At 45.1% G+C, this 26,143-nt stretch overlaps 1 protein-coding gene across 1 annotated transcript in view; it reads left to right on the forward strand.

Annotated features, from left to right (window-relative positions):
• The window catches only part of ADAMTS20 (ADAM metallopeptidase with thrombospondin type 1 motif 20), a 507,015-nt gene that overhangs the window by 188,775 nt on the left and 292,097 nt on the right, over window positions 1-26,143 (forward strand). Inside the window, exon 10 of the mRNA XM_069764742.1 lies at window positions 22,855-22,996. Within this exon, the coding sequence (XP_069620843.1) occupies window positions 22,855-22,996 (142 nt within the window). The remainder of the gene's footprint in view (window positions 1-22,854; window positions 22,997-26,143) is intronic.

The raw sequence follows: 26,143 nt of genomic DNA on the forward strand, positions 1-26,143 counted from the left end.
GGTTAAGGTTAGGGTTGTGATTAGGGGTGTATTGGGATTAGGGTTAGGTTTGAGGTTAGGGTTGAGATTAGGATTAGGGGTGTGTTGGATTTAGGGTTTTGATTAGGGTTATGGTTAGGGTTGACATTGTTTTTGGGTAAGGGTTGTGATTATCGTTAGGGTTAGTGATTAGGATTATGGATCGGTTTGGTATTAGGGTTAGGGGTGTGTTGAGGTTAGGGTTGGAGCTAGAATTGGGGTGTTTCCACTGTTTAGTTACATCAGGGGGTCTCCAAACACGACAGCCAATTTTGCGCTCAAAAAGTCAAATGGTGCTCCCTCCCTTCTGAGCTCTGCCGTGCGCCCAAACAGTGGGTTACCCCCACATATGGGGCATCAGCGTACTCGGGATAAATTGGACAACAACTTTTGGGGTCCAATTTCTCCTGTTACCCTTGTGAAAATAAAAACTGTGGGGCTACAAAATCTTTTTTGTGGAAAAAAAAAATATTTTTTATTTTCATGACTCTGCATTATAATCTTCTGTGAAGCACTTAGGCATTCAAAGTTCTCACCACATATCTAGATAAGTTCCTTAAGGGGTCTAGTTTCCAAAATGGTGTCACTTGTGGGGGGTTTCCACTGTATAGGCACATCAGGGACTCTCTAAACATGACATGGCGTCCGATCTCAATTCCAGCCAATTCTGCATTGAAAAAGTCAAACGGCGCTCCTTCACTTCCAAGTTCTGCGGTGCGCCCAAACAGTGGTTTACCCCCACATATGGGGTATTGGCGTATTCAGGAGAAATTGCATAACAAAATTTATGGTTACATTTCTGTTTTTACACTTGTGAAAATAAAAAAAAATGGTTCTGAATTAAAATGTTTGCAAAAAAAGTTAAATGTTCATTTTTTCCTTCCACATTGTTTCAGTTCCTGTGAAGCACGTAAAGGGTTAATAAACTTCTTGAATGTGGTTTTGAGAACCTTGGGTGGTGCAGTTTTTAGAATGGTGTCACACTTCGTTATTTTCTATCATATAGACCCCTCAAAATGACTTCAAATGTGATGTGGTCCCTAAAAAAAAAAGGTGTCGTAAAAATGAGAAATTGCTGGTCAATTTTAACCCTTATAACTCCCTAACAAAAAAAAATTTTGTTTCCAAAATTGTGCTGATGTAAAGTAGACATGTGGGAAATGTTATTTATTAACTATTTTTTGTGACATATCTCTCTGATTTAAGGGCATAAAAATACAAAGTTTGAAAATTGCAAAATTTTAAAAATTTTCGCCATATTTCCGTTTTTTTCATAAATAATCACAAGTAATATCGAAGAAATGTTACCACTACCATGAAGTACAATATGTCACGAAAAAACGGTCTCAGAATTAGCGGGATCCGTTGAAGCGTTCCAGAGTTATAACCTCATAAAGTGACAGTGGTCAGAATTGCAAAAATTGGCTCGGTCATTAAGTACCAAATTAGCTCTGTCACTAAGGGGTTAAACATAAAAAAACAATATGAATCTGGTATCCTTGTAATCACACCGACCCAAATAATAAAGTCGTCTAATCACTTATACTGCATGAGGAACGCTGTAAAAAATAAATAAAATCAACTCTCCACTTGATGTTGATTTTTTCATTCTGCCTCCCAAATATCGCAGTAAAGCTTGGCTCACATTTATGCTGTGCTCTACACTGAGCGCTTACATGTAAATCTCTGAAATATGGGATTTAGACTGGATCCCGGTGGAAGATTCCATATAATGAGGCAGATGGAGGCACTGTGCACACCGTCTGACCTGTGATCTGGTGGTGACCATCTTTTTAGGCGTGCATAAAAGTGCTGTCGGCCACAGTTTTGTGCACTGTTGGAAAGAAGGAAACCACTGATTAGAGACCAGAATCCAGAGTAACTCTCCTGCCTCATTATAGTAAATGGATCCCTCGGGGATTTCATCTGAATCACGTCACTCAGAAGTTTAGATGGAAGCCTCAAAGTAAGTGCTCAGCATAGAGTGTCAAATAAATGTGATCCCAAACGTTATGTAAAATGGTCCAAATAAAAGCTTCCACTCAGTCCACAAAAACAACAAGCCCAACTCAGGTCCATCATCTATCAATGGAAATATAGGGGGCTTCCACGTCACTGGTAGCATAAAGGCTCTGGAATAGCCCTATGGCACCTCGCACCCCAAAAGAAATCTGGAATTCTGCGCTCCCACATACAAATGCTCCCTCCATTCTGATCCTCAGTGTGCCTAAACTACATTTAGCATCAACATGTTTGGTATTTCTGTAGTGTTGGGCACTCTGAACTTACTGGGCACTACAATGGCAGTTCTGGAAGTACACACACAGACAAAATTGTCACTACACCTGTAGATAATTTCCACAATGGGGTCACTTGAGGGGGAATTCTACACTTCTAGCACTTACTGGCTCTGTTTATGAAGTCTACAAACTATTCTAGGAAAATCTGAGCTCCAGGAGGCTTGCCATTTGGCTAACCGGTACTGTACAACCACATATGGGGTGTTTCCACATTCCGGAGAAATTGTGGGAAAAATTTTGGTGCTATTTTTGCCCATTTCTTCTTGTGAATATGTAAAATCTGGGGCTACAACAATTTATTTTGGTAAAAATGTAATTATTTTTTCTTCACTGCCCAATGGTATAAAATTCTGTGACACACCTGTGGTGTCAATGTTATCACTGCCACCATAGATTAATTCATCAAGAGGTGTAGTTTGCGAAAATGGGGGTCACTTATGGCACCCACAAACTAAAACAGTAAAATCTGCTTTATAATATGGTGCTCCTTCCCTACTGAGCACTGTTCCTGAAAAGTATGTCCTGTTTATATGCAGGGCATTGGCGCACTCAGGAGAAATTTTTACAACAAACAGGTCCTTTTTTTCCTACTAGCCCTTAGAAAAATTAAAAACTTGTGGCTAATACAACATTTTAGTAATAAAAATGTAATTATTCTTTCTTCATCACCCTATAGTATAAAATTCTTTGAGGCACAAGTGGTCTCAATATGATCACTGCACCCCTAGATGAATTCATTGGGCTGTGTAGTTTGTAAAATGAGGTCATATATGGGGGCATTTCTGCTGTACTTGCACCTCAAGGGCTCTGCCAATGTGACATGACATCCTCAAACCATTCCAGCAAAATCTAAACTCCAATATGATGCTTTTTACCTTCGGAGCTTTGCACTGTGCTTCAAAAGTAGTATTAGGGGGGTATCAGCGTACTCAGGAGAAATTGCGCAAATGTTGGGATCCATTTTCTCCTGCTATCCATAAGAAAATGAAAAAATTGGGGCTAATACAACAGTTTTGTGGGAAATTTTTGTTTTTCATTGTCACAGACCAACGTTGCAAAATTCTGTGAAGGACCTTGGGGTTCAATTTGCTCACCACACATCTAGATAAATTCCTTCATTGGTCTAGTTTTCAAAAAGGGGGTCATATCTGGGGTTTTCCATTGTGTAGGAACATCAAGGGCTCTCCAAATACGACATGACACCCGCACACAATTCCATCAGACCCTGCGTTGCAAAACTTCACTCCATTTCTGAGCCCTGCCTGCAACCAAACAGTAGTTTTACCCCTCATATGGGGTATCGGCATACTCAGGAGAAATTGCACAACAATTTGTATTTTGCAACTTCTTGTTAGGTCTCGAGTTCCCGCTTCTGCACAGGGGGAATCTCGAGCCATCTCCGCTGCGGTCTCCCATTCTTATCCAGCCACAGTGGAGTCTGCTCAGCAAGGACGTCAGTCCCAGCGTCTTGCTCAGTCTCACTCTGTACAGAGAGTTACTGCTGCTTCTTCAGCTTCTGCCATTAAAGCCAGTGCTGGTCAGCAGCGAGCGGACTTCTCTGGGACTAAGTCCTTGTCTACACACACCGAGCATGCCCAGGGCAAGATCTCCCGTTGGAGATCGAGGGTCATGTGCTCAGGCTCTGCAGCACATTCCATTGGTCCTCTTGGCAGGTCTTGGAAGGGCAAAGTTTCTGTGGCCACTTCCTGTGCTGCAACTATATAAACTGCGCATGACCGCACGGCCATGCGCTAGTGTACAATTGTTAATGTGTGTATGTTGTGAGTGCAAGTCGTCCTTGGATACCCCTACCCTATTGAATGTCTGTTCGCGGAAGGTGTATGGTTGCTATCTAGCGCCCGACTTATCCTACAGCACGAATCACACATTACAGCGTCCAGTTGCTGTGACCGCCAGTACGGCGCCGTTCACTTCCTCTGTGCTTTCCTTACCCAAGCCTGGGTGGTTAGTAGCGTTCGTCAGTGCGGCACCGCATGCACTCTTGTGCCTTAATATTGTTATTGAGTTTCCTTACACACCCAGTTGCGGTGTTGTGCCAGCAAGGGTCTAATCGGACTTCAATCCTAGTTGGGGTTGAGTTCGCTGACTACTTGCTCGCGCTCTATGTGCGGTACCGCGGTCCTGTGACGCAACAGGATCGCTTCCTTCACGCTGGGTGAAGTTTAACCCACGTGTGTATACTTATGAGTACCGCCATATAGTCCGTCATTACTTGGCAGCAGGTTCCATCTCTGCACGGTGGACCCCGGGCTGCGAACGCACCATACTCTATCTGTCTTATCATTTGGTGCGTTCCGCTAGCCCTAACATTACACTAGCGCCAGGGTCTGGCTAGTAATGACGGACAAACAGCAATCCTTGTGGTATATCCAGCAGCTGGAGGGTAGGTTGGCGGCTCTTGAGAGCGCAACCTCAGCTGTGGATGTTACCGCAGTTGCTGTACAGGCTGCTAGCGTGGCTGCAGCAACCCTGTCCATTGCCACCCCTGCTCCGACATTTTCTCGCCTCCCGCTGCCAGAAAAATTTTCTGGTGATAGCAAATTTTGTAGGGGATTTGTGAGTCAGTGCTCTATTCACGTCGAGCTCCTGGCTGCACGTTTTCCCACAGAGCGGGCTAAGGTGGGATTTATAGTGTCTCTCTTGTCGGACAGGGCGTTGGAATTGGCTACGCCGCTGTGGGAGCGTGGCGATCATGTGGTGCAGAGTGCTCTGCTGTTTCTGAGCACTCTGAAACAGGTCTTTTTGGGACCTCAAGTCACCATGATACTGCGCTCCAACTGCTGGCATTAACTCAGGGTGAGTCCTTGGTCAGTCATTTTGCCGTCCAATTCCGCACTTTAGCTTCTGAGCTGGATTGGTCGGATAAAGCTCTTATCCCCATATTTTGGAGGGGCCTGGCTGACCACGTTAAGGACGCTCTGGCCACTAGGGAGATTCCTGCCACACTGGAGGAGTTAATAACTGTCTCCACTCGAATTGACCTCCGTTTTAACGAGCGGAGGTTAGAGCGAGCCCAGTGTAGGCAGAGGTTTCGGCTGGCTCCTACCTTCGCCAAACCTCTGGAATCTCCGGTCCTGGTTCCTGAGTCATATGAGGCCAGGGATTTGTCACAAGCGGGATCTAAGTCCCGGACCGCTTGTGCACTCAAGGTCTGTCATGTTTGCCAGCAGTCAGGACATCTAGCCACCAGATGTTCTCAGCGGTCGAGGAAACGTCAGCGTCTAGTGGTAGTAGGTGGAGGTACACTAGACACGGCGACGTTTGCCTCTACATTGTCCTTTAAGGGGACAATTACTATAGGCTCATTCTCCCACTCGGTAGAGCTCTGCGTGGATTCTGGGGCGGAGGGCAATTTTATGTCTTCTGCCTTCGCCCAACGTCACGCAATACCCCTGGTTATGCTAGCTCAACCAGTAACGGTACGAGTGGTGAATGGGTCGACACTGCCCTCACAGATAACACACCAGACCATCCCTTTTACTCTCTCCATGTCGCCATCTCATCAGGAGATTATATCGCTGCTCGTCATTCCTGAGGGAATTGATGAGGTCCTGTTGGGAATACCTTGGCTACGGTACCACTCTCCTCATATCGACTGGTCCTCTGGCAGAATCCTGGGATGGGGTGAATCTTGTGGGGGTAGGTGTCAGAGGGAGTGCGTTCAGGTTGCTTCTACAGAGGTACCCGCAGATCTTTCCTCTCTCCCCAAGCAGTATTGGTCTTATGCAGACGTGTTCTCCAAAAAGGCGGCGGAGATCCTTCCGCCCCATCGCCCCTATGACTGTCCTATTGATCTCTTGCCTGTTGCTGAGCCTCCCCGGGGTCGAGTCTATCCGCTATCTCTCCCGGAGACGGAGGCAATGTCACAGTACATCCAGGAAAATCTGGCAACAGGATTCATTAGGAAGTCAGTGTCACCTGCTGGGGCAGGGTTCTTCTTCGTGCAGAAGAAGAATGGGGAATTGCGTCCATGCATAGACTACAGGGGTCTTAATGCCATCACCGTTAAAAATAAGTATCCTTTGCCCTTGATATCTGAGCTCTTCGATAGGCTTCGGGGAGCAAGGGTATTTACTAAACTAGATCTGCGGGGTGCTTACAACCTGATTCGCATCCGTGAGGGGGACGAATGGAAGACGGCTTTTAACACCAGGGATGGGCACTATGAATATCTGGTGATGCCCTTCGGGCTCTGTAATGCCCCAGCCGTTTTCCATGACTTTGTGAACGATATCTTCCGGGATATGCTTTCCACCTCGGTCGTAGTCTATCTGGATGATATTCTCATCTACTCTCCAGATATTGACTCCCACCGGAGAGATGTTTGCAAAGTCTTCGACCTCCTACGGGCAAACTCCCTCTATGCCAAGTTGGAGAAGTGTATGTTTGAGCAGGAGTCCTTACCTTTCCTAGGCTACATCATCTCTGCCCAGGGATTGGCTATGTGTTATGTCTGCTAATGAAAGGTGTAATGAAGGCAATCCAGAGACACAGTGTGCCTAGCGATCAGAGCGCACACAGTGATCTGACAAATACCCAAAAACAAAAGAATGAGCTCTGAGACGTGGAAACTCTGTAGACTGCACACCTGATCCTATCCTAAACACAACTAAAAGTGGCTGTGGATTGCGCCTAACCACTACCTATGCAACTCATAGTAACATAGTAACATAGTTAGTAAGGCCGAAAAAAGACATTTGTCCATCCAGTTCAGCCTATATTCCATCATAATAAATCCCCAGATCTACGTCCTTCTACAGAACCTAATAATTGTATGATACAATATTGTTCTGCTCCAGGAAGACATCCAGGCCTCTCTTGAACCCCTCGACTGAGTTCGCCATCACCAACTCCTCAGGCAAGCAATTCCAGATTCTCACTGCCCTAACAGTAAAGAATCCTCTTCTATGTTGGTGGAAAAACCTTCTCTCCTCCAGACGCAAAGAATGCCCCCTTGTACCCGTCACCTTCCTTGGTATAAACAGATCCTCAGCGAGATATTTGTATTGTCCCCTTATATACTTATACATGGTTATTAGATCGCCCCTCAGTCGTCTTTTTTCTAGACTAAATAATCCTAATTTCGCTAATCTATCTGGGTATTGTAGTTCTCCCATCCCCTTTATTAATTTTGTTGCCCTCCTTTGTACTCTCTCTAGTTCCATTATATCCTTCCTGAGCACCGGTGCCCAAAACTGGACACAGTACTCCATGTGCGGTCTAACTAGGGATTTGTACAGAGGCAGTATAATGCTCTCATCATGTGTATCCAGACCTCTTTTAATGCACCCCATGATCCTGTTTGCCTTGGCAGCTGCTGCCTGGCACTGGCTGCTCCAGGTAAGTTTATAATTAACTAGGATCCCCAAGTCCTTCTCCCTGTCAGATTTACCCAGTGGTTTCCCGTTCAGTGTGTAATGGTGATATTGATTCCCTCTTCCCATGTGTATAACCTTACATTTATCATTGTTAAACCTCATCTGCCACCTTTCAGCCCAAGTTTCCAACTTATCCAGATCCATCTGTAGCAGAATACTATCTTCTCTTGTATTAACTGCTTTACATAGTTTTGTATCATCTGCAAATATCGATATTTTACTGTGTAAACCTTCTACCAGATCATTAATGAATATGTTGAAGAGAACAGGTCCCAATACTGACCCCTGCGGTACCCCACTGGTCACAGCGACCCAGTTAGAGACTATACCATTTATAACCACCCTCTGCTTTCTATCACTAAGCCAGTTACTAACCCATTTACACACATTTTCCCCCAGACCAAGCATTCTCATTTTGTGTACCAACCTCTTGTGCGGCACGGTATCAAACGCTTTGGAAAAATCGAGATATACCACGTCCAATGACTCACCGTGGTCCAGTCTATAGCTTACCTCTTCATAAAAACTGATTAGATTGGTTTGACAGGAGCGATTTCTCATAAACCCATGCTGATATGGAGTTAAACAGTTATTCTCATTGAGATAATCCAGAATAACATCCCTCAGAAACCCTTCAAATATTTTACCAACAATAGAGGTTAGACTTACTGGCCTATAATTTCCAGGTTCACTTTTAGAGCCCTTTTTGAATATTGGCACCACATTTGCTATGCGCCAGTCCTGCGGAACAGACCCTGTCGCTATAGAGTCACTAAAAATAAGAAATAATGGTTTATCTATTACATTACTTAGTTCTCTTAGTACTCGTGGGTGTATGCCATCCGGACCCGGAGATTTATCTATTTTAATCTTATTTAGCCGGTTTCGCACCTCTTCTTGGGTTAGATTGGTGACTCTTAATATAGGGTTTTCATTGTTTCTTGGGATTTCACCTAGCATTTCATTTTCCACCGTGAATACCGTGGAGAAGAAGGTGTTTAATATGTTAGCTTTTTCCTCGTCATCTACAACCATTCTTTCCTCACTATTTTTTAAGGGGCCTACATTTTCAGTTTTTATTCTTTTACTATTGATATAGTTGAAGAACAGTTTGGGATTAGTTTTACTCTCCTTAGCAATGTGCTTCTCTGTTTCCTTTTTGGCAGCTTTAATTAGTTTTTTAGATAAAGTATTTTTCTCCCTATAGTTTTTTAGAGCTTCAATGGTGCCATCCTGCTTTAGTAGTGCAAATGCTTTCTTTTTACTGTTAATTGCCTGTCTTACTTCTTTGTTTAGCCACATTGGGTTTTTCCTATTTCTAGTCCTTTTATTCCCACAAGGTATAAACCGCTTACACTGCCTATTTAGGATGTTCTTAAACATTTCCCATTTCCCTTAAACTCGGCACAGCCTAAGAAACTAGCTAGCCTGAAGATAGAAAAATAGGCCTGACTTGCCCCCAGAGAAATACCCCAAAGGAAAAGGCAGCCCCCCACATATAATGACTGTGAGTAAGATGAAAAGACAAAACGTAGGGATGAAATAGATTCAGCAAAGTGGGGCCCGATATTCTTAGACAGAGCGAGGACAGTAAAGCGAACTTTGCAGTCTACAAAAAACCCTAAAGCAAAACCCACGCAAAGGGGGACAAAAAAGACCCACCGTGCCGGACTAACGGCACGGCGGTACACCCTTTGCGTCTCAGAGCTTCCAGCAAAACAAAAGACAAGCTGGACAGAAAAAAGGCAAAAAATAGCAAAAAAGCACTTAGCTATACAGAGCAGCAGGTCACAGGAACAATCAGGAGAAGCTCAGATCCAACACTGGAACATTGACTAGGAGCAAGGATAGCAGCATCAGGTGGAGTTAAGTAACGAAGCAGCTAATGAGCTCACCAGAACACCTGAGGAAGGAAGCTCAGAAGCTGCAGTACCACTTGTGACCACAGGAGTGAATTCAGCCACAGAATTCACAACAGTACCCCCCCCTTGAGGAGGGGTCACCGAACCCTCACCAGAGCCCCCAGGCCTACCAGGATGAGCCGCATGAAAGGCACGAACAAGATCGGGAGCATGAACATCAGAGGCAAAAACCCAGGAATTATCTTCCTGAGCATAACCCTTCCATTTAACCAGATACTGGAGTTTCCGTCTAGAAACACGAGAATCCAAAATCTTCTCCACAATATACTCCAATTCCCCCTCCACCAAAACCGGGGCAGGAGGCTCAACAGATGGAACTATAGGTGCCACGTATCTCCGCAACAATGACCTATGGAATACATTATGTATGGAAAAGGAGTCTGGGAGGGTCAGATGAAAAGACACAGGATTGAGAACCTCAGAAATCCTATACGGACCAATAAAACGAGGTTTAAATTTAGGAGAGGAAACCTTCATAGGAATATGACGAGAAGATAACCAAACCAGATCCCCAACACGAAGTCGGGGACCCACACGGCGTCTGCAATTAGCGAAAAGTTGAGCCTTCTCCTGGGACAAGGTCAAATTGTCCACTACCTGAGTCCAGATCTGCTGCAACCTGTCCACCACAGAATCCACACCACGACAGTCCGAAGACTCAACCTGTCCTGAAGAGAAACGAGGATGGAACCCAGAATTGCAGAAAAATGGAGAAACCAAGGTAGCCGAGCTGGCCCGATTATTAAGGGCGAACTCAGCCAACGGCAAAAAGGACACCCAATCATCCTGGTCTGCAGAAACAAAACATCTCAGATATGTTTCCAAGGTCTGATTGGTTCGTTCGGTCTGGCCATTAGTCTGAGGATGGAAAGCCGAGGAAAAGGATAGGTCAATGCCCATCCTACCACAAAAGGCTCGCCAGAACCTTGAAACAAACTGGGAACCTCTGTCAGAAACAATATTCTCAGGAATGCCATGCAACCGAACCACATGCTGAAAGAACAAAGGTACCAAATCAGAGGAGGAAGGCAATTTAGCCAAGGGCACCAGATGGACCATTTTAGAAAAGCGATCACAGACCACCCAAATGACTGACATCTTTTGAGAAACGGGAAGGTCAGAAATGAAATCCATCGAAATATGTGTCCAAGGCCTCTTTGGGACCGGCAAGGGCAAAAGCAACCCACTGGCACGAGAACAGGAGGGCTTAGCCCTAGCACAAATCCCACAGGACTGCACAAAAGTACGTACATCCCGTGACAGAGATGGCCACCAGAAGGATCTAGCCACTAACTCTCTGGTACCAAAGATTCCAGGATGACCAGCCAACACCGAACAATGAAGTTCAGAGATAAGTTTATTAGTCCACCTATCAGGGACGAACAGTTTCTCCGCTGGACAACGATCAGGTTTATTCGCCTGAAATTTTTGCAGCACCCGCCGCAAATCAGGGGAGATGGCAGACACAATGACTCCTTCCTTGAGGATACCCGCTGGCTCAGATAAACCCGGAGAGTCGGGCACAAAACTCCTAGACAGAGCATCCGCCTTCACATTTTTAGAGCCCGGAAGGTACGAAATCACAAAGTCGAAGCGGGCAAAAAATAACGACCAACGGGCCTGTCTAGGAGTCAAGCGCTTGGCAGACTCGAGATAAGTCAAGTTCTTATGATCAGTCAATACCACCACGCGATGCTTAGCTCCTTCAAGCCAATGACGCCACTCCTCGAATGCCCACTTCATGGCCAGCAACTCTCGGTTGCCCACATCATAATTACGCTCAGCGGGCGAAAACTTCCTGGAAAAGAAAGCACATGGTTTCATCACTGAGCAATCAGAACCTCTCTGTGACAAAACCGCCCCTGCTCCAATCTCAGAAGCATCAACCTCGACCTGGAACGGAAGAGAAACATCTGGCTGACACAACACAGGGGCAGAACAAAAACGAAGCTTCAACTCCTGAAAAGCTTCCACAGCAGCAGAAGACCAATTGACCAAATCAGCACCCTTCTTGGTCAAATCGGTCAATGGTTTGGCAATGCTAGAAAAATTACAGATGAAGCGACGATAATAATTAGCAAAGCCCAGGAACTTTTGCAGACTTTTCAGAGATGTCGGCTGAATCCAATCCTGGATGGCTTGGACCTTAACTGGATCCATCTCGATAGTAGAAGGGGAAAAGATGAATCCCAAAAATGAAACTTTCTGCACACCGAAGAGACACTTTGATCCCTTCACAAACAAAGAGTTAGCACGCAGGACCTGAAAAACCATTCTGACCTGCTTCACATGAGACTCCCAATCATCTGAGAAGATCAAAATGTCATCCAAGTAAACAATCAGGAATTTATCCAGGTACTCACGGAAGATGTCATGCATAAAGGATTGAAACACTGATGGAGCATTGGCAAGTCCGAACGGCATCACTAGATACTCAAAATGACCCTCGGGCGTATTGAATGCAGTTTTCCATTCATCTCCTTGCCTGATTCTCACCAGATTATACGCACCACGAAGATCTATCTTAGTGAACCAACTAGCCCCCTTAATCCGAGCAAACAAGTCAGATAACAATGGCAAGGGATACTGAAATTTAACAGTGATCTTATTAAGAAGGCGGTAATCAATACACGGTCCTAGCGAACCATCCTTCTTAGCTACAAAGAAGAACCCTGCTCCCAGTGGTGATGACGATGGGCGAATATGTCCCTTCTCTAAGGATTCCTTCACATAACTGCGCATAGCGGCGTGTTCGGGCACGGATAAATTAAATAATCGACCTTTAGGGAATTTACTACCAGGAATCAAATTGATAGCACAATCACAATCCCTATGCGGAGGTAGAGCATCGGACTTGGGCTCTTCAAATACATCCTGATAATCAGACAAGAACTCTGGGACCTCAGAAGGGGTGGATGACGAAATCGACAAAAATGGAACATCACCATGTACCCCCTGACAACCCCAGCTGGATACCGACATGGAATTCCAATCCAATACTGGATTATGGGTTTGTAGCCATGGCAACCCCAACACGACCACATCATGCAGATTATGCAACACCAGAAAGCGAATAACTTCCTGATGTGCAGGAGCCATGCACATGGTCAGCTGGGCCCAGTACTGAGGTTTATTCTTGGCCAAAGGTGTAGCATCAATTCCTCTCAATGGAATAGGACACCGCAAAGGCTCCAAGAAAAACCCACAACATTTAGCATAATCCAAATCCATCAGATTTAGGGCAGCGCCTGAAACCACAAACGCCATGACAGAAAATGACGACAAAGAGCATATCAAGGTAATGGACAGAAGGAATTTGGACTGTACAGTACCAATGACGGCAGACCTAGCGGACCGCTTAGTGCGCTTAGGACAATCAGAAATAGCATGAGTGGAATCACCACAGTAGAAACATAGCCCATTCAGACGTCTGTATTCCTGCCGTTCCACTCTGGTCATAGTCCTATCGCACTGCATAGGCTCAGGTTTAACCTCAGGCAATACCGCCAAATGGTGCACAGATTTACGCTCGCGCAAGCGTCTACCGATCTGAATGGCTAAAGACAAAGACTCATTCAAACCAGCAGGCATAGGAAATCCCACCATGACATCCTTAAGAGCCTCAGAGAGACCCTTTTTGAACAAAGCTGCCAGCGCAGATTCATTCCACTGAGTGAGTACTGACCATTTCCTAAATTTCTGACAATATACTTCTATATCATCCTGACCCTGGCACAAAGCCAGCAAATTTTTCTCAGCCTGATCCACTGAATTAGGCTCATCGTACAGTAATCCGAGTGCCAGGAAAAACGCATCGACACTACTCAATGCAGGGTCTCCTGGCGCAAGAGAAAATGCCCAGTCTTGAGGGTCGCCGCGCAAAAAAGAAATAATAATCAAAACCTGTTGAATAGGATTACCAGAAGAATGAGGTTTCAAGGCCAGAAATAGCTTACAATTATTTTTGAAACTTGGAAACTTAGTTCTATCTCCAAAAAACAAATCAGGAATAGGAATTCTTGGTTCTAACATAGATTTCTGATCAATAGTATCTTGAATTTTTTGTACATTTATAACGAGATTATCCATTGAAGAGCACAGACCCTGAAAATCCATGTCCACACCTGTGTCCAGAAACACCCAAATGTCTAGGGGAAAAAAAAAAAAAGTGAACACAGAGCAGAGAAAAAAAAAAAAAAATGATGTCAGAACTTTTTCTTTCCCTCTATTGAGAATCATTAGTTGGCTCCTAGTACTGTTATGTCTGCTAATGAAAGGTGTAATGAAGGCAATCCAGAGACACAGTGTGCCTAGCGATCAGAGCGCACACAGTGATCTGACAAATACCCAAAAACAAAAGAACGAGCTCTGAGACGTGGAAACTCTGTAGACTGCACACCTGATCCTATCCTAAACACAACTAAAAGTGGCTGTGGATTGCGCCTAACCACTACCTATGCAACTCGGCACAGCCTAAGAAACTAGCTAGCCTGAAGATAGAAAAATAGGCCTGACTTGCCCCCAGAGAAATACCCCAAAGGAAAAGGCAGCCCCCCACATATAATGACTGTGAGTAAGATGAAAAGACAAAACGTAGGGATGAAATAGATTCAGCAAAGTGGGGCCCGATATTCTTAGACAGAGCGAGGACAGTAAAGCGAACTTTGCAGTCTACAAAAAACCCTAAAGCAAAACCCACGCAAAGGGGGACAAAAAAGACCCACCGTGCCGGACTAACGGCACGGCGGTACACCCTTTGCGTCTCAGAGCTTCCAGCAAAACAAAAGACAAGCTGGACAGAAAAAAGGCAAAAAATAGCAAAAAAGCACTTAGCTATACAGAGCAGCAGGTCACAGGAACAATCAGGAGAAGCTCAGATCCAACACTGGAATATTGACTAGGAGCAAGGATAGCAGCATCAGGTGGAGTTAAGTAATGAAGCAGCTAATGAGCTCACCAGAACACCTGAGGAAGGAAGCTCAGAAGCTGCAGTACCACTTGTGACCACAGGAGTGAATTCAGCCACAGAATTCACAACAGCTATGGATCCTGCCAAACTACAGGCTGTGATGGACTGGCAGGAACCCCATTCTCTGAAAGCGGTGCAGCGCTTTATGGGGTTCATTAATTATTATCGCCAGTTCATCCCGCACTTCTCAACTTTGGTAGCCCCCTTGGTTGCCCTCACCAAGAAGGGGGCGAATCCCAAATTGTGGTCTGAGGAGGTCTCCAAGGCCTTTAACTCTATAAAGTCACACTTCGCTAGCGCTCCCATCCTACATCGCCCCGATGTTGATAAGCCTTTTATCATGGAGGTGGATGCCTCTTCTGTTGGTGCTGGAGCAGTCCTCTTTCAAAAGGATGCTCAAGGTCGGAAGCATCCTTGCTTCTTTTTCTCCAAGACCTTCTCACCAGCAGAGAGGAATTATTCCATCGGGGACAGGGAGTTGCTAGCCATGAAGTTGGCTTTCTCGGAGTGGAGACATCTCTTGGAGGGAGCACGTTTTCCCTTCCAAGTCTTCACAGACCATAAAAATTTTGTGTACCTGCAGACAGCCCAGCGGTTGAATTCTCGCCAGGCCAGATGGTCCTTATTCTTCTCCCGGTTTCATTTCACCCTCCATTTTCTTTCTGGGGAGAAGAACATTCGGGCCGACGCTCTCTCTCGCTCCGTTGTGTCATCTGCAAGGGAGGAGGAGCCTCGGCTTATTGTCCCCACCGAGAGCTTGAGAACTGTGGCCCCGGTTTCGCTAGAGTCTGTGCCCCCGGGCAAGACTTTTGTTCCATCCAGTTTGCGACCGGAGGTTCTCTCTTGGGCACACTCGTCCAGGGTGGGTGGACATTTTGGTACCAAAAGGACATCTGAGTTACTGGCGAGGACATACTGGTGGCCGCATATGGCTCGTGATGTCGCAGAGTATGTTCGGGCGTGTGTCTCTTGCGCCAAGAACAAGACTCCTCGGCAACGGCCAGCTGGTTTGCTTTATCCTCTGCCGGTGGCGGACAGGCCCTGGGAGATGGTCGGGATGGACTTTGTGGTGGGCTTACCCAAGTCTCGTAACTGCACCATTATCTGGGTGATCACCGACCATTTTTCCAAAATGGTGCACTTGGTGCCTCTTCCACGGCTACCTTCTGCACGGGCGTTGGCTGTCTTGTTCGTCAAGCATATCTTTCGCCTACATGGTATGCCAGACAAAATTGTTAGTGACCGGGGTCCCCAGTTTGCGTCTCGATTCTGGAGAGAGCTTTGTCGTCTACTCAGTATTGAGTTGAATCTCTCTTCGGCATATCATCCCGAGACGAATGGGTTGGTAGAGAGGGCCAACCAGACCTTGGTCACATATTTACGACATTTTGTTTCTGCCAGGCAGGATGACTGGGCATCCTTGCTACCGTGGGCAGAGTTTGCACTTAACAATGCCGTAGCCGACTCCATCGGTCAGACTCCATTCCTCCTAAATTACGGCCAGCATCCGCGTGTTCCTGTGCCCATGCCTGTGTCTTCTGCTGACTCCAGGGTGGCAGACTGGGCTGTGGAGGCACGGGACATTTGGGACCGCACGCAGGATTCCATTCGGGCCTCCAAGGAGAGAATGAGGTCCTCCGCCGTTGTTCATCGGCGTCCCGCTCCGACCTTTGCTCCTGGCGACTTGGTGTGGCTCTCCGCCCGTAACATCAGGCTGCGAGTTGAGTCCACTAAGTTTGCTCCTCGCTACTTGGGTCCCTTCAAGGTTCTCGAACGGGTTAATCCTGTGGTCTACCGTTTGGCTCTTCCTCCACGCTTGGGTATCACCGACACCTTTCATGTGTCCCTCTTGAAACCCGTATACATGTCCCGGTTTTCCGAGTCATCTGCCGGGACATCGGGTTCGTCTACGGACGATTACGAGGTGAACGCTATTTTGGGGTGCAAGGTGGTACGCGGCAAAAAGTTCTATCTGGTGGATTGGAAGGGTTATGGCCCAGAGGACAGGTCATGGGAGCCTGCTGAAAACATTCGGGCCCCACAGCTCATTGCTGCCTTCGAGCGTAGCGAGGCCCAAGGAGGGGGGGGGGCCCCTAGGAGGGGGGGTAATGTTAGGTCTCTAGTTCCCGCTTCTGCACAGTGGGAATCTCGAGCCATCTCCGCTGCGGTCTCCCATTCTTATCCAGCCGCAGTGGAGTCTGCTCAGCAAGGACGTCGGTCCCAGCGTCTTGCTCAGTCTCACTCTGTACAGAGAGTTACTGCTGCTTCTTCAGCTGCTGCCATTAAAGCCAGTGCTGGTCAGCAGCGAGCGGACTTCTCTGGGACTAAGTCCTTGTCTGCACACACTGAGCATGCCCAGGGCAAGATCTCCCGTTGGAGATCGAGGATCATGTGCTCAGGCTCTGCAGCACATTCCATTGGTCCTCTTGGCAGGTCTTGGAAGGGCAAAGTTTCTGTGGCCACTTCCTGTGCTGCAACTATATAAACTGCGCATGACCGCACGGCCATGCGCTAGTGTACAATTGTTAATGTGTGTATGTTGTGAGTGCAAGTCGTCCTTGGATACCCCTACCCTATTGAATGTCTGTTTGCGGAAGGTGTATGGTTGCTATCTAGCGCCCGACTTATCCTACAGCACGAATCACACATTACAGCGTCCAGTTGCTGTGACCGCCAGTACGGCGCCGTGCACTTCCTCTGTGCTTTCCTTACCCAAGCCTGGGTGGTTAGTGGCGTTCGTCAGTGCGGCACCGCATGCACTCTTGTGCCTTAATATTGTTATTGAGTTTCCTTACACACCCAGTTGCGGTGTTGTGCCAGCAAGGGTCTAATCGGACTTCAATCCTAGTTGGGGTTGAGTTCGCTGACTACTTGCTCGCGCTCTATGTGCGGTACCGCGGTCCTGTGACGCAACAGGATCGCTTCCTTCACGCTGGGTGAAGTTTAACCCACGTGTGTATACTTATGAGTACCGCCATATAGTCCGTCATTACTTGGCAGCAGGTTCCATCTCTGCACGGTGGACCCCGGGCTGCAAACGCACCATACTCTATCTGTCTTATCATTTGGTGCGTTCCGCTAGCCCTAACACTTCTTTTGTTAACATTGTGAAAACAAAAAATTGGTGCTAAAAAAACTTTTTGTGGGAAAAATGTTTTTTTTTTTTTTTTTTTCATTATTGCAGCTTAACGTTACAAACCTCTGTGAAGCACCTGGGGCTTAAAGATGCTCACTGCACATTTAGATACATTCCTTGAGGGATCTAGTTTCCAAAATGGCACCACTTGTGGTGAGTTTCCACTGTTTAGGCACATCATGAGCTCTCCAAGCGCTACATGGCGTCCGCTACTGATTCCAGACATTTTTGTATTCAAAAAATCAAACGCTACTCCTTCTCTTCCGAGCCCTGCCGTGCGCCCAAACATTTCCCCCACATATGGGGTATCGGCATACTCAGGAGAAATTGCACAACAATTTTTGGAGTCAAAATAAATAATTGGGGCTAAAATAACATTTAAAAAAAAAAATTATAATTCTTTATTTTCACGTCTCAACATTATAGATTTCTGTGAAGCACCTTGGGATTCAAGGTGCTCACCACATTTCTAGATAAGTTCAGTGAGGAGTCTAATTTCCAAAATGGGTTCATGGGTCTGCACTGTTTAGGCACACCAGAGTCTCTCCAACAGGGGCAACATTATTTGAAAACCCCTATTTATTATAATAATGGCTCGTCCATACATGACAAACCCTTTTACCTTTTGTGTCCCCCCTATTTCCTTATAGGTTGTAAGCTTGCTAGCAGTGCCCTCACTCCTCTTGTTTAAATTGTTGAATAATGTATTACTGTGTTATATCTTATATAATTCATATAATGCAAAAAATGGAACAGCACAATGCCAATTTGCGGGTGCTCAGGCCTCCTCAGCAATGCATCCAATACTTGCCCCAATCCAGATAAAAGTAAAAAGGAAGGCAGCACTCCATAGGCTTTTAGGTGAAAAAAAGTGGATTTATTCAGACCCCCATGGCATGGTGGCGTTTTGGCTCACACTGAGCCTTTCTCAAGCGGTGAGTTTAACACACAGGTGAGTATATACAGACATTACTTAATAATCATTAGTTATTCACAATTACTGTATATTCTCGAGTATAAGCCGACCCAAGTATAAGCCGAGACCCCTAATTTTGCACAAATCTGGGAAAACTTATTGACTCGAGTATAAGCCTAGGGTGGGTAATGCAGCAGCTACTGGTAAATTTCAAAAATAAAAATAGATACTAATAAAAGTTAAATTAATTGAGACATCAGTAGGTTAAGTGTTATTGAATATCTATATTGAATCAGGAGCCCCATATAATGCTCCATAAAGTTGATGATGGGCCCCATAAGATGCTCCATATTAAAATATGCACCATGTAATGCTGCATAAACGGTTAATGAGGGCCCCTGTTGTGCATTTATCAGGTGTGTTCAATTTGGACTCAGCTATTTAGTCCTGCTTGATCCTTTAGTCAGTGCCAGTTGTCCATTGTTTTTGGAGGATTCACATCCCTTCTGGTCTCTCCTGTTTGCTGTGCTTTTCTTCAAAGATAAGTCCTGGCTTTGTTTTTGCTGTCCACCTGCTGTGAACCTTATAGTTCTGTGCATTTTCATGTTTTGTCTTGTCCAGCTTTGTCTGTGAAGGATTTTTTGCAGCCAAGCTGTGTCTCTGGAGATGCAGATATACCCTCCATGTCTTTAGTCAGATGTGGTGATTTGTATTTTCTGTGGTGGATATTTTCTAGTGTTTTAATACTGACCGCATAGTACTCTGTTCTATTCTTTCTTTTTAGCTAATATGGCCTCCTATGCTAAATCCTGATTTCATTTCTGCGTATGTTATTTCCCTCTCCTCTCACAGTCAATATTTGTGGGGGGCTGTCTATCCTTTGGGGATTTTCTCTGAGGCAAGATAGGTTTCCTGTTTCTGTCTTTAGGGGTAGTTAGTTCTTAGGCTGTGTCGAGGGGTCTAGGGAGTGTTAGGTACCCCCCACGGCTACTTCTAGTTGCGCTGCTAAGTTCAGGGTTTGCGGTCTGTACAGGTACCACCTTCTCCAGAGTACGTCTCATGCTGCTCCAAGGCCACCAGATCATAACAGGCCCCATAAGATGCTCCCTAGAATATTATGCCCCATTTAATGCTGCACAGCGGTTGATGGCCCCATAAGATGCTCCATAGCATATTATGCCCCATATACTGCTCCATAAAGGTTGATGGCCCCATAAAATGCTCCATAGAATATTATGCCCCATATAATGCTGCACAAAGGTTGATTGCCCCATAAGATGATCCATAGCATATTATGCCCCATATTCTGCTCCATAAAGGTTGATGGCCACATAAGATGCTCCATAGCATAATATGCCTCATATGCTGCCCCATAAAGGTTGATGGCCCACATAAGATGCTCCATAGAATAATATGCCCCGTATGCTTCTGCTGCTGGTGTAATTAAAAAAAATGACTACTCACCTCTTGAGGTGCTGAGGGCCTGAGCAGGCAGGGACACTGGCTCGCTATGAGGGCCAGGTGCCGGAGTCGCCGCTGGCTCAAGACACCTGCACTTGTGACATTCACCTGTCCCCGTTCCACCGCCGCGCGCCGCTGTGTCTTCCGGGTCTCTGCAGTGACTGTTCAGGCAGAGGCGCGCACTAAATACGTCATTGTGCCCTCTGACCTGAATGTCACAGCCAGAGGACGCAGAAGACACATTGCGGCGGTGGAACGGGGACAGGTGAATATCGCATGGCTCACCCTTCCCCGTCATACTCACCCTCTCTTGGCACAGTCTCTATTTATGTCCCTGCTTCTCCGATGGTCCCCGGAGAGCGCCGGCAGCTTGTTCCTGTGTTCAGCGGGCACATGGTACCGCTCATTAAAGTAATAAATATGCGCACCACGCCTATTTGAGTGGAGTCGCACACATATTCATTACTTTAATGAGCGGTACCACGTGATCGCTGAACAGAGGAAGAGCTGCAGGCGCCAGAGACCATCGGAGAAGCAGGGACGTGCAGAGACCGCATCAGGAAGGGGTGAGTATGATGTGACAGCCGCCACTCCTACTGCTCCCCCTCCGCCGCCGACCCCCTTGGACAATGACTTGAGTATAAGCCGAGAGGAGCACTTTTAGCCTAAAAAAATGGGCTGAAAATCTCGGCTTATACTCGAGTATATACTGTACATTACAAACTGCAATAAAATACTTGATTATAAATAATTTTCATGATTATGTCCATAGTGCTGCTATATTATATCTTATTAACCTTTAGAAAATGCTTAGTGCATAAAGTGCCAATAAAATGCATACAGAAAAGTCTTATATCTGTTAATCATTATTATTCAAATAGTGACTACAACCTTGCATACAATTATTAGAATAGCTCACCCATTGAATATACCTGTGGCTTTAGATTTAATGAAAAGGTTTTGTATACAGGCGCTGATGCTTTCCAGGGATAATATGTAATTAGTGTATACTGGAGACATGCCATATGGATGGGAAGAATTGTCCTTTAACAGGCCTGTGATGTGCGCGGTACAGTAAGTTCTCTTGTTAGTGTGCCCAACCTAAGATGTCACTGAGGAGGCTGGAATGTGGGAGTGCGCATGCGTGCACACGAGATATTATACACGTATACTCGGATTGGCGTTCAGAATATGACTAGGTAATGATGAGCTGATGCATGTGCAGTAGGTATCTAGGAACGCTGGATATGGCATTCATGGCGTCCTCCATGTGAGAGTCAGTAATCCTAACTGGGTGAGCTATTCCAATAATTGTATGCACAGTTGTACTTACTATGAGAATAATAATTATTAACAGATATTAGACTATTCTGTATGCATTTATATGGCACTTTATGCACTAAGCACTTTCTAAAGGTTAATAAGATACAGGTACATCTCACAAAATTAGAATATTATCAAAAAGTTAATTTATTTCAGTTTTTCAATACAAAAAGTGAAACTCATATATTAGATACAGTGATTACAAAATGAGTGATGTATTTCCAGTGTTTGTTTCTGTTAATGATTATGGCTTACAGCCAATGAAAACCCAAAAGTCATTATCTCAGTAAATTAGAATATTTTATAATACCAGCTTGAAAAAAATGATTTTAAAATCCGAAATGTTGGCCTACTGAAATGTATGTTCAGTAAATGTACTCAATACTTGGTCGGGGCTCCCTTTGCATCAATTACTGCATCAATGCGGAGTGGCATGGAGGTGATCACCCTGTGGCACGGCTGAGGTGTTATGGAAGCCCAGGTTGCTTTGATATCAGCCTTCAGCTCTTCTGCATTGTTGGGTCTGGTGTCTCATCTTCCTCTTGACAATACCGCATAGATTTTCTATGGGGTTAAGGTCAGACGAATTTGCTGGCTAATCAAGCACAGTGATTCTGTTGTTTTTAAACCAGGTATTGGTACTTTTGGCAGTGTGGACAGGTGCCAAGTCCTGCTGGAGAATGAAATTTCCATCTCCGAAAAGCTTGTCTGCAGAGGGAAGTATGAAGTGCTCTAAAATTTCCTGGTAGACGGTTGCGCTGACTTTGGTCTTGATAAAACACAGTGGACCTACACCAGCAGATGACATGCCTCTCCAAACCATCACTGATTGTGGAAACTTCACACTTCAACGAAATGACTTTTGAGTTTTCATTGGCTGTAAGCCATAGTCATCAACATCAACAGAAATAATCACTTGAAATAGATCACTAGATCACTCTGTTTGTAATGACACTAATATATGCGTTTCACTTTTTGTAATGAAAAACTGAAATAAATTAACTTTTTAATGATATTCTAATTTTGTGAGATGCACCTGTATATTGTCACTGCACTATGGACAAAATCATGCAAATTATGTATAATCATGTATTTTATTGCACTTTGTAGTGTAATTATGAATAACTAATGACTGTTAAATAATGTCTATATATACTCACCTGTGTGTTAAACTCACTGTTTGATAAATGCTCAGTGTGAGCCGAAACATCGCCATGCCATGTGGGTCTGAATAAATCCGCTTTTACCTAAAAGTCTGTGGAGTGCTGCCTTGTTTTTTACTGTTATATAATTTGTATACAGCTGGACCTTCTATGACAGTATTTGAAGGCCATGCAATTGCATGCAAAGCCAGTTAAATCTTAAGATGTACATTTGTGATATTTTATTATCTTTATTCCATTTGTATAGCACGGGTTATGGTGAATGTCTCCTTGATAAGCCCAGTGGACGTGTGTATGATTTTTCAAATCAGTTACCTGGTATAATATACGATGCTAACAAGCAATGTGAATTGATGTTTGGTAAAGGGTCACAAGTTTGTCCATATATGGTAAGTTGTTCTTTTATTTTAACTTACAGCTAGAGTTTTAAATGCAATCTGTTAGTTTAGTATCGTGTTCTAGTATAGAGCTGAATATTATAAATATTAGTTCAAAAAGATCAAAATCATAATGTATTTTGCCATTTGTCTAATATGACAAAGAATACACTACAGCTGCAGTAGTGAGTCTAAAGTCTAATGTATTCTAGCTACTTGGGTATGGCACAATTGTTTTGTGCTTTTTGTCTTGGTGAAACGTGCTAAGATGCCATTACACCATACACAGCTGTCTGTCCAAGCCTTCATGTGGTTTTAGTGGAGAGATCAGCATAATTCCCATGCAAAGGATTGGTCATTTCAGTTCAAATTGATTTATTCTTATTTCCCTCTACACCGTCTATCGAGGAAAAGTCAGGTAGACTCCATACACTTTAGATGGTCGTCCAGTTGCTCCGAAAATTGTGGGTTAAGACTTTTAAAAAAGGTTGTCCATTACTCTGACTCAGTTACTGGATTTACTATGAATGCTTAAGGCTAATGCCCCTTAGGCTCACCATATAAGTTTTCTGCCAAGTTTCAAGTTGCTTTATGCATTTCTGCTTTGCTTCCTATTTCCTGGCATCAGCTCTGCAGTCATTGCCATCACTTCCTATTCAGATTCCTTTGCTTCCTTCTTACTATATTTCCCAATTCCCATCATTTATTGTGCTGAGCTGCAAGCCAGCAGTGAACACACCCACTATAACTCTGCATAAACCCCTCCTACTCCCCCAGCATCACACACAGACCCAGCACAGATATTCTGTACAGGACACTGTAAGAGGGGATAGAAGTAATGCACATAGCACCATTACACCAGCTCTGACAATAAAGGTCATACCCTACTCTCCCTCACTGATGGATGGATAATAATAATAATAATCTTTATTTATATAGCGCCAACATATTCCGCAGCGTTTTACAGTTTAACAGTTTCAAACACAACAGTCATAGGTAACAACGTTAACAATACAATAAAGCAAAATAAGACGACCCTGCTTGTGAGAGCTTACAATCTACAATGAGGTGGGGGAGATACAAAGTACAGGTGTGTATTTACAATGATGTATTTACAATGATGGTCCAGCTATCTTCAGGGGGCGGGGGGTAGATGAACATGAAATGACTTTGATTAGTTAACATGGTAGGCCCCTCTGAACAAATGGGTTTTGAGCGAGCGCCTAAAACTATGCAAGTTGTGGATGGTCCTAATATCTTGGGGTAGAGCATTCCAGAGGATTGGCGCAGCACGGGAGAAGTCTTGGAGTCGGGAGTGGGAGGTACGGATTAGTACAGAGGTTAGCCGAAAGTCATTTGCAGAGCGCAGCGGTCGGCTAGGCTGATAGACCGAAATGAGGGAGGAGATGTATGGGGGTGCTGCACTGTGGAGAGCTTTGTGGGTGAGAACAAGTACTTTGAATTGTATCCTGTAATGAATGGGCAGCCAGTGTAATGACTGGCGAAGAGCGGATGCATCTGAGTAACGATTAGCCAGATGGACAACCCTGGCTGCCGCATTAAGGATGGACTGGAGAGGGGAAAGTCGAGTGAGGGGGAGGCCAATTAATAGAGCATTGCAGTAGTCCAGGCGGGAGTGGATCAGGGTGACAGTGAAGGTTTTTGTTGTCTCGATGGTGAGAAAAGGACGGATTCTAGAGATGTTCTTTAGGTGTAATCGGCATGAGCGGGCAAGAGATTGTATGTGGGAGGTGAAGGAGAGATCGGAGTCAAACATAACACCAAGACAGCGTGCCTGCTGCCGGGGTGTTATTATGGTGCCACCCACGGAGAGGGAAATGTCAGATTTAGGGAGGTTAGTAGAAGGCGGGAGCAGAAGAAGTTCAGTTTTGGAGAGGTTGAGTTTCAGATAGAGAGCGGACATGATGTTGGAGACAGACAGTCAGTTGCGTTCTGTAGTACAGCGGGGGTAAAGTCAGGGGACGACGTGTATAGTTGTGTGTCATCAGCATAGATGGTACTGAAAGCCAAATCTGCTGATGGTCTGTTCAATTGGGGCTGTGTAGAGGGAGAAAAGAAGGGTGCCAAGGACTGAGCCCTGAGGTACCCCAACAGTAAGAGGAAGAGGAGATGAAGTGGAGCCAGAGAACAGAACACTGAAGGAGCGGTCAGAAAGGTAGGAGGAGAACCAGGAGAGTGCAGTGTCCTTAATGCCTAGTGACTGGAGCCTAGAGAGTAAGAGAGTGTGGTCAACAGTGTCGAAAGTTGCAGAAAGGTTGAGGAGAATGAGCAGAGAGTGGTCACCGTTACATTTTGCTGTCAGAAGGTCATTGTTCACCTTGATGAGTGCAATTTCTGTCAAATGTAGGGGGCGGAAACCGGACTGTGAAGGGTCTAGGAGGGAATGAGTGGAGAGGTAATGGGTAAGGCGGGTGTAGATCAGGCGCTCCAAGAGTTTTGAGATGAAGGGGAGATTGGAGACCAGTCTGTAGTTGTTTGTGCAGGATGGGTCGAGGGTAGGTTTTTTTTAGTAATGGAATAATGATAGAGTGTTTGAAGGAGGAGAGGAAAATGCCAGAGGAGAGGGAGAGATTAAAGATTGTAGTTAGTTGATTTGTGACGACTGGAGAGAGAGACTGGAGGAGGTGTGAGGGAATGGGGTCGGTGGTGCATGTAGTTGGACAAGAAGAGGAGAGGAGCTTGGAGACTTCTTCTTGTGTGATGGGATCGAATGTGGAGAGTGAGCCAGGGGAGATGCAGGGAGGGATTGGAGTCATTGCACTTGGTGTCTGGGAGCGGATTTCCTGACGGATATTGTCTAGTTTCTCTATAAAGTGGGAAGCCAGGTCATCAGCACAAATCTCTATGATAGGTTCTTGTACTTTTGGCCTGAGGAGGGAGTGAAAGGTGTTAAAAAGTTTCTTGGGGTTGTTGGATAGTGAGGAGATCAGGGTGGTGTAGTAGGTCTAGAAAGATAGATATGCTGGATGGGATGGATCAATTGGATATGAACAGAGATATAAATATAAATTATACAGTATACACAGCAGTGTGTTTACATGTATATACCCCCTTTTTTAACTGACCTAACACTATCTTCACCATGCATTCCTTTGTTGTATGCACTTTTTCTTAAAGTTTTTACTTTTCATGAATAAA

The sequence above is a fragment of the Ranitomeya imitator genome, chromosome 4 (genome assembly GCF_032444005.1).
Source record: "Ranitomeya imitator isolate aRanImi1 chromosome 4, aRanImi1.pri, whole genome shotgun sequence".
Classification (NCBI taxonomy): Eukaryota; Metazoa; Chordata; class Amphibia; order Anura; family Dendrobatidae; genus Ranitomeya; species Ranitomeya imitator.